General features: G+C 33.9%; 1 protein-coding gene across 1 annotated transcript; it reads left to right on the top strand.

Annotated features, from left to right (window-relative positions):
• The first annotated feature begins 8,759 nt into the window (after positions 1-8,759).
• Positions 8,760-9,479, top strand: LOC126714266 (small polypeptide DEVIL 4-like). The gene has a single exon (XM_050414340.1). The coding sequence runs from the start codon at positions 9,109-9,111 to the stop codon at positions 9,250-9,252; it is 144 nt and encodes a 47-aa protein (XP_050270297.1). The 5' UTR covers positions 8,760-9,108; the 3' UTR covers positions 9,253-9,479.
• Positions 9,480-10,001: the final 522 nt, after the last annotated feature.

The following is a 10,001-nucleotide window of genomic DNA, read 5'->3' on the forward strand; positions in this document are numbered from 1 at the left end:
TACTGAGCATTTAATGAACTGAATGAAACTGCCATGAATGATATGCTATGTTTTGAATTAGTCTAGAAAAATTCAACTCAAACTGCCATGAAGGATGCTATTTGGGAATAACTTACTAGTATTTGATTAGCATTTTGGAAACTTCCTTCTATATCCTGAGAAAAATTAATTTACATTTGCCTTCAAAGACAAGGAAATAGCACCTGCTGAAGGTTTTTATTTATTTATTTATTTATTTTTTATTTTTTTTAGAGAAAGAAATAATAATCAATCATTTGAGGAAATCACCTACCCTGAAGGAATGTATATCACATCATTGAAAATGGCAGTGACCTATCTTACAGGAGTAAGTTGAAGTCTCATATGGTTCAAATTTATAGGCTTAAGGTTTTTTTTTTGCTAAGTGATATTCTTATACGTTATCTTAAAGACTCAATTGGAAGTTTTAACTCGCTAACATTAACTTTTTTCTAATCCTTATTTTCTCTATTGTAATAACTTGACAAATTCTGACATGTTTGAACGTGTTGGAAATCTCAATTCAACAATTCTTTGTATGATGATTGGTGACTACTTGGACTGGGCTGCCTACAATTTTAGACCTCTTTGGTTGCTAAACCATTGATCATTGTAACTTTTCTTTCCTTTTTTTTTTTGCCTTGATGCTCTTGTGGTGCATTTCAACTTGAATCAAATTATAGTCTATGGCATAAACATTCCATGTGCAAATAAGATTATTGTGACAATAATTAAAGATTAGTAGCACAATAGTGCATGAATTATTTCTAAAATTAGCCAGGCACAGTGTCATTTTTATTCTTCATACTGCATTTTATCATTAGTTAGCTTGGATTAATATTGTTGCAGATTGGATGGCTAAAGATATGGAAGACAATTAAATTTCACGTAACATGCTAAAAATCTGTTATTATCTCATAACCAGCCATGACCAGCTTGCTGGCTTGCCTGGCTATATATATGATGGTCAAAGTAGCATCATATACAGACATGGTTGCGTGTTAATATCTGTTCGTACAGTGATAAAGCTGTAATCAAACACATAATCCGATACAGTTTTGTAAAGAAGACAACTGTAATTTCTAATAAGATTAATCGTACCATTCTTTGATGTTCCCACATGGGGAAGTTTTTGTTAAATTCAAGTCCTCCATGCTATATATATATATATATATATATATATATATATATATATATATATATATACACACATATACACACATTCTGGCCGGGCATTATTTCGAGTGATTTAAAAGACATGTTAATACGTTACGAGGAAAGTGTGATGGAAGCACAGCAACGTATGTAGTTCCTTAGAAAACAAGAGCCAACAACAAAGTATGGTCTATGATGGACTGAGTGACTAATAATAAAACTATGTAATTCAAAGCTTAGAGATGAGTTAATATATAATATATATTGAGTTTGAGTGTATCAAAATTCAAAGGCAATGTCATTGTAAATCACGAGACCTTCACGTGCAACTCTGACCTCCTTGTTCAGTACAATCAGTCCATTTTTTATTCTAAAAACAGTACCATAAACCTGGCATGATGAGACACTCAAAACTAAACCTAGAGAGGATCACCTTGATTAAACCGCATTTCTTGGATTAATTTTATCATCATTGTCTCTAACCTAGCTAGTGGAGTTCCCCAAGCTTTGGGGTGTCTCACACTCAATATATTATTATACACTAATATTGTAAGCATTTCCATCAAAAATGTTTTTATAAATGTTGTAGCAAAGTATGCTACCATCATATATAGCTATGCATTGTAGCAATGTAGGTAAAAAGTTTACTTATACCACCATCATTGTAACACCCTTTTTGTATATGGTGGTGCTAAAAAGCTAATTAGTACTTTTGTAATTCAACTATAACGTGTATGATTTGCCAAAAATTTTGTAGTTCAACTAATTAGTACTTTTTAGCATGTCATTGGATATACTTTTAAATTTGTAATACGTGTTTAGAACCATAGAATAAATATATTTCAATTATAGAGTATCTTCCACCTAAGTGTGTTGTTTTATCATGTAATCAACTTAATCATAAAGTAAACACCCAAATCCTAATGGAATACTAAACCATCATCATCTAATAAGGTGCTGATTCAAAAGATCAATATAATGAGAAAGCAGTTTTTTCTATCCAAATCTAGAATACAACTAAGATCATATGTATGTGTAAGTAAACAAACACTACATATAGCATCTTAATTATATCCTGTCTACTCTTTAAAAAAAAAAACAACAACAACAACTGTTGGAGCACCTAATTCGATTTGACAGCTTTAAAATTGATCGAAGAGAGAGTATAGAAAACGGGAAAATTGTTTATTAGAATGAGGATTAATGGAAGAAGTTGTCCTGAGTGAAACGGGTGGAACACGAGACGAATCAAGTGGGTGTTTGCTTTGCTTTTGGTTTACTATAATTTATCTAACCTTATATAATTTAATCAATCACTTAGTCGAGTTTTGAGCTTTTTATATTATACTTTGTGAAGCTCGGAATTTTAATATGGTTATTATTACTTTTTTAGTCATATTGTAGTAAAAGTATTTATATTGTTATTTAAGGAATCTTGGTCATAGCCTTGAAATTTTACTTGCTTGGCTTTTAATTATTTTTACTCAAAATTTGGAACAGGAGTTGAAGATCTTACTTTCTTGGAGCATCTACAACAAGCTCTTTAAAAGAATTTTTCTCCAAATTTTAGATAGTAAAATTATAAAAATTTTAGATAGTAAAATTATAAAAATTCATCTCCACTTCGGGGTAAAATATTGTTTGACAGCTTTTATATATATATATATATATATATATATATATATATATATATTTTTTTTTTAATTTATAGAGAGTTTCAACCTATGGCATCCACTCTTAATGATAGCTCTTTATCATTAAACCAAAACACCAATCGGTTTTTTGTGTAGGCAGGGATTGAACCTCAAATCTCTTATTCAACCATCAAAGACTTTACCAGCTGAACTAACTGAAATCCACACACACATACACACATATATATATATATATATATATATATATATATTGTTATTTGTTGTTGTTGATGCCCATTTTTGTAAAAATTATATCCAAAAGCCCATGAGGAAGAAAGCCCAATGAAAAAACAAGGCCCAAAGGCCCACCAAGAAGACCGAAGAGCAAGAAAGGTCCAAAGAAATAAGTGCAAGTGAAAGTAATCTACAGCAAAACACAAATCTGCTGCAGAATACAAATCTGCCGCAGAATATAGATCTGCCGCATAATACAGTTCCTTGGCAGAATGGCTTCGACAGACAAAGATAAATTGGGCCCAAGACCCTTTTGATCCAGTCAACATTATCTGGCCCACAAAGGCCCAAATTCTTTTGTATAAAAGAATAGGCGTGAAAACTGATATGAAGAAGCACGATGAAAAGAAACAAAGAACGGCAGGAAGTGTCAGCAGCAGGAATCACGTGAAGGAAAGAAAAGCCAAACCAAAGGAAAATGACAAACGTAGCAGGAAACGTGTGAAGAAATAAGACAAAACACGCAGCAGACCAAAACAAAGTTAATCTGCTACGGCAGAAACAGCGTGGGAGACAAATACAGAAGATAGTGGAGCAAGCACAGAAGGGTCGGGGCACCACCAACCTGTACCCATCCAATACAAGGGAGGTGGGCCCACGGTCAAGGGGATTCAGAGGGTGTGGTTTGGTGGTGGGGGGAAAATGGGGTCTATATTTGGTTTCCTGCCGTAACTTCTTTTGGGAAAGATATCTTGCTGGGATGGTATCTTACCCAAAAGAAGTAATAAATGGTTGGGACCATCTGATGCATGCCATAGAGCTAGGTAGTGAGGTAGAGGTATACAGCAAGAACAAACAAAAGGGAATTTTGTCGTGAGATGGGTAGTGGTGCAGCAGACATGAACTAAACAATGGCAGTGGTCTGGGTAACCAATGGGTGAGTGGGTAATCTTGAAAGAATGCTCATAACAAACCAAAAACAGTTGGTGAAACCCTAGGGGTAAAAGGGAGAAATCTCATTGAATCAATTGGCTATAAAAGGAAGGTAACTAGGCAGAAAAAAGGGAAGGAAATGGAGGAGGAAAAACAGAGGAAGAAAAGGAAAAACAGGGGAAGAGAGAAAAACACTGAAAGAGAGAGACCTAATGGAGGAAAGCATTTAAGGGAGGAAAACCCATGGTAAGAGAGTAGTAAGCACCCAAAGAGAGGTTCCCAGGAAAAGGAAATACCAAAAAGGGGGAACAACCCATGGCAGGAGAGTAATAAGAAACTAAGAGTAAAGAAAGAATGTAGAGAAAGAAAGAAAGTGGTAAAACAAAGAGAGAAAATACGGCAAGAATAGGGGCATGCATCAATAGACCATCTTTTCCCCCCCTCTTAACAAACCCACTCTTTGATGTCCCCAAAAGTAATAGCTAGTAGCCATTTAGGCTTATTCTCCAAAATGCACAACTTTGATGGCAAAAGCCTATGACAAAGTTGTTCAAGTTGAGGTTTGAATTCTTTCTTGGTTTACTTATCTAATGGGAAGATTCAATACTTGATTTTGATTGCAAATATATTTGATTTCTCTCATTATAAATTATATCTGCTGTATTTAGTTATCCTGCCGTAGCACGTTTTTTATCACGTCTGTTGCATCAGTTGTCCTGCTGTGGTATCTTTACTTTTTGTACTAGTTATTCTACTGTAACACCTTTTCATTATATGTACCGTGTTAGCTATTATAGTAGCTAAACCTTTTCTGCATAAGCTTTCTTCTTTATTTGTTATTACGTGTTTCACTGTTGACACAAACTAATCATTATCCTGCCATAAGTATATATATACATATATCTTGTTTCTCATGTTCTGCAAAATATATTTTATATATGTATATGTGAATACGTATAAGTATATATACTCATATATGTATGTATATATTTGAGAATATGCTAACCCATTTAAACTAACATTTGTTTGATGGGTATTTTCTTTGGGCTTTAGATTTGTTTATGTGCAGAAAGTAGAAAAGTAAATCTGCAATAAAAATGAAGAGTAGTTATTCACATTGCAAAAGGTTTTACTACACGGCAAAAGGCATTAAAGCACAGCAGATAGCTTTATTGCACAGCAAAAGGCTTTACGGCAGAAAGCTTTAATGCACAACAGGCAACTTCAATGCACAACAGAAAGCTTTATTACACAGCAGGAAGCTTTATTGCACAGCGGAAGCTTTATTGCATAGCAGAAAGTTTTGCTACATAGCAAAAAAGTCAATCTTGCGGCAGAAATTGGAGAAAAGTTCCTTTTGCAGCAGAAACTGGCGAAAAGTTCCTTCTGCGACAGGAACAGAGGATAAGCACCACGTTCTGCCCGTCGTAAGCGTGCTCTTGGCAGACGAGGCATAGTTTGTGCACAAGCCGAACCAAATTGAGTTGTAGTTAGACCGATCCCAACTCCCTTACTCAGAATACTCGGGCCCAATACCGCAGGAGGCAGCCCAGCCCACTTTAACCACAAAAAGGCCCACCACAGTTGTTATGTATTGTTTTTTTTGTATCAAATTCTATTTGAAAAATATAAAGGTAAGAGGCTTATACTAATATTAATACAAATTTTATTGTGACTATTGTGTATGCCAATGGGCATATTAATAGTAGAACCATAAACCTTAACCGTTTTCTCAATTTTCACATTTTCGGTGTACAAACTAATTCATCATTACTGGTGTGGGAGGGCTGAGGACAGGGTTACCCAGTCTGAAGATAAACCTACCAACCTAAGCAAATAAACGCAATCAAACCCTGAGAATTACACTTACCCGAGGAGGACTAAAAGACCAAATGGCAGCTGGCACCTCAAAAAGCCAAGGATAAAGGAGTAGATGACAAATGAAGAGTACAAGAAATGTAGGGGTGGAGGAAGGAAGTTTCCTAAAAGAGACACCTCCCACCTCCGCATTCAATGCTTAGCACCAACTTAGTTAGCTGCATTATTAAGGAAATGACACCTGAACAATAACTTCACAACTCACGACCCTTTCTACCACCTCTAGAAGGGTCCTGATGTTCCCCTAAGACGTACAAATGGAGAGCTAAGATGCAATGGAATGAGCTATATAAGAAAAGGAACCCCCTAGAAAGAGGGCACAAACATTTTTCAAGAAAAAGGCATAAGTGCGAGAGCAAAGGATCACCCTGTAGAAAGCATATCACTCTTGTTTATTAATGAGAGATCTATCCTTAGACTCGCCCGAGGAAGAGTTTATGCTAAATTGTCGTTCTTTTCATGCATATTAGCTACTTTGGTTCTATCAATCTTTGGCTTGTAATTTTCTTTGCATTGCAATTGATTCGGAAGCCCACTCTCTCAAAAATTCATTGTATTGAGCTTGGTTAGAAGGACTGGGAACCACTATTCTAAGTGGGCTTGGGCTTTTCTTTTTGAGTCCTTACAACTTGTTAAGTTTTAAATATTTTATCATATCATATACTATATAATAAAATTTGGATTCTAAAAAATGTAGTTATACCAAATGACTCAGGGTATATGTGCCGTTGTATTAAAACCAAAATTTCCCTCCTTTTTATGTGTTTGTGTGTTTTTCAAACAAAAATAATAATTCGAGATATATGTTACACATTATGTAATTGGCTATTGCCTTATGGCTCATTAATTATTAAGATATTTTATTTTAGTTGAAACTTTATTACTTAAATACCAAGTAACTTATTAGTTCATCTAAAAAAAATTATTAATTGAAATATGATTCATCTTTTTTTCTTTTTTACTTTTAGAAGCAAAATTTTCATCGAGTGGCATGGTCAGAGGAAAAACTTAAGACAATTAATTTACTCTATATAAGACTTCATTACTTAAGTTTCATGAAAATTTAAATGCTATTATAACAAAAATTCTATTACCAAAAGTTTCTATAAATTTAAAATAAAATTCATTATTTATTTTAATTATCTATCATAGTTTTTGTTTTACACTAAAGGTTATACCATACATATGTGCTACAAGTGATAAATTAATGTACTTTTGCCATGTGGCTCATTAGTTATTAAAGTAGTTAAATTATATAAGGTGAAACTCAATTAAAAGTATGGCTCGTATTAGTGATATAATTTCGATTATATTAGTAAAAACAATTTCTTTAATTCACATATTATTTTTAATTAAACTTTTCATGAAATGAACATGTTACTAATTGATGGATACTACTACTACAAGGATGATAATTTTTCACTACTCTGCCCACGCAGATTTTCCTACACCTCAAAGGTGGTAGAGTGGGGAAGGGGGGAGAATTTTGCCTAGCACCCGGAACAAGGAAAGATGGATTTGGGAGGAAAGAAATGCATTAAATAAGGAAATTATTTAGGCTAATCTGTTATATCAAATTAACTATAGGAAATTTTTTAAGTATAGGTAGTGTAGAATTTTTTTTTTTTTTTTTTTTTTCATCTTTTGTAGACGTACATGTAGAATTCTTTCTAGTTGATTAATATTGTTATCTTACCCTTATGGCCAAAATTGGCATTTGCCACTTTTGTCCAAAACAAGTAACAAAATGCCATATTCTAAAACTATCTAGCAAAATGTTCATGTTTTGAAACTCGATTTAATGAAAATTGAGTTACTTGCAAAATGTTACATGGAACTCGAGTTCCATGTAAATTTTTTTTTTAAAGTTTTTTGTCTATAACTCGATTTTCTAAAAATCGAGTTTAAAACAGGGACATATGACTAAATAGTTTCAGAACATGAGTATTTTGCTACTTGTTTTGGGCGAAAGGGACAAATGCCTATTTTGACCCTTATCTTTTTCATAAACATACAAATAAAGCCAAAACATCTTTATTGTTAGTAAGAGGTCAGTCTCACCATAATTATATGTCCCATGTCATCACCTAGCTAGAATATGCTATAACATCTACAGAATGGTATTCGGATAAATGTTAAATTAAACAAATTTAAACACTAAAGCAACATTTTGTTATTGAAAACACGTCCCCATATTAATGGTTTCCTATTTATAGTTAAAAGCCTAACTCGATGACCTCATATCAGTTTTTAAACTTGCTGGAGATGGTTAATATGCATTCTTATGTTGGATCCAACTGACACCCTATTGCAATTTTAGGTGGATCCAACAAAAAATTTAATGAGAATCAACAAGGAAAAGCACCGATAAAGAGAAGGCTTTTTCTTTATATATCTATAGTGTTCTTGTTAGAAACACCAAAAAATTACCGATATTTTAACATCTTACTCGCATAATATTTGAGATAACAACCCATGAATAGTGTGAAAAGCTCTCCATATTGTAAAAGACTTTTCTAGATCAAGAATAATCATCTCATACATAAAAATCCAAAGGTAGGTTAAATTTTTTTAATACTAAATGAAAAAAAAAAAAGTTTTAAGTGTGATTACTGCTCTTAATTAGCTCACTTAACTCTACTCATAAATGGTGTGAGATCACTTAAGTAATAATAGAATTTGACACTAGTCAAACTCACAATTTCGAACTTGCAAGGCAATGAGTTGTGAAGACTTTTTACCACTTTTTACCACTAAGACACCTCTATGTGCAGTAAAACAAGATAGTGCATAGTCTATAAACATTCGGTACCTAATGGCCGACCTAGTATGTTGGTGGGTAATAGCTAAACCAAGTTAGGGTAGAGAGCTTATCAAAAAAACAAAAGGGTTAGGGTATAGAGCAATGAGTGAGAGGAGAGGAGAGGAGAGGAGAGGAATTGGCTTTTGTATTTGTTTTATCAATTTTTCCTTGGTGTTGGGGTAATGGATTCCTCCCCGGCCAAGTGGGGGGTGGTGGGGCCTATTTGGGGCATTGTCTGGTGGTTTTGGGGGCACTGCACGCCCTTTCATGCCCCATCGTTGGCTCTTTACTAGACCAACGTGAGCCAGGACCACACCCCCTTACCCTTAGACCCTATATAATAAGAACCCATTCCTCCTCATCAGACCAACACAACACAGCGCAACAACATAGTTTAAGCTCTCACTGATCAAACAAAAACACCAAAATAAAAGCCTTCTTTATTAGAGATCAATGAAGAGGGGTAGTGCTAGTGCCACCAAGAGATCATCATCAAGGCTATCAACAAGAGGACTTGGAGGGGTCCTTAGAGAGCAGAGGGCTAAGCTTTACATCATTAGAAGATGTGTGGTCATGCTCCTTTGTTGGCATGATTGAATATGAACGCTAGTTTGCAGGGCTACGAGGATGAGATCATGATGAAGAACTTTCTTTTTCTTTTTTTTTTTCTTTTTTTTTTTTTTAATATATATGGTGGAGTGTAAATAGTAGCGGCTGATATTATCACCAAATTTTTTGTATCAGTTTGGCCTCAAAAGTGATCTAGATGTACATCGGATAGCATTATCTTAGTTATTTAATAGTCTCTTTGATGTTGTTCTCTATTCTTCTTAGTTTTATCTCTTTTCCTCAGTCAAGTTTATAGCTTTAGTCCTTCTCAAAAAAAAAAACAAAAAAAAACAAAAACAAAAAACAAAAAAAAAAGTTTATAGCTTTTGTAGTTTACTAGTTTACATTCATCTTTTCCAAGATCAACATGAGCATTGAGCATGGCCTTAAATTTTAGAGTTGATTGCCACTTAAATGCTGCCAACCTGTATGTATGTAACATTTGAAGATTGAACCATCATATATAAGATCTCTAAAGCCTACTTCAAACTCAAAGCAACTAAATTCTCCTTGGCTATCTACTTTTAACTTTATTCCACACTTCACTTTCACAATACTCATTTGACTCTTTTAATTAAAAAAGTTTTCGGATCATAAAAAAAGGAGGTCCAATTAGAACTGTCAGAGTCACAGGATTAAGAGAGGCTTCCCAGTAAGGTTTGTACACTTATTTGGAAGGAAGAATAGTAGAATAAATTCCCAATTGAAAGTTGTTTATTTTTATTTTCTATCTATAG

The sequence above is a fragment of the Quercus robur genome, chromosome 1, assembly GCF_932294415.1.
Source record: "Quercus robur chromosome 1, dhQueRobu3.1, whole genome shotgun sequence".
Lineage (NCBI taxonomy): Eukaryota > Viridiplantae > Streptophyta > Magnoliopsida > Fagales > Fagaceae > Quercus > Quercus robur.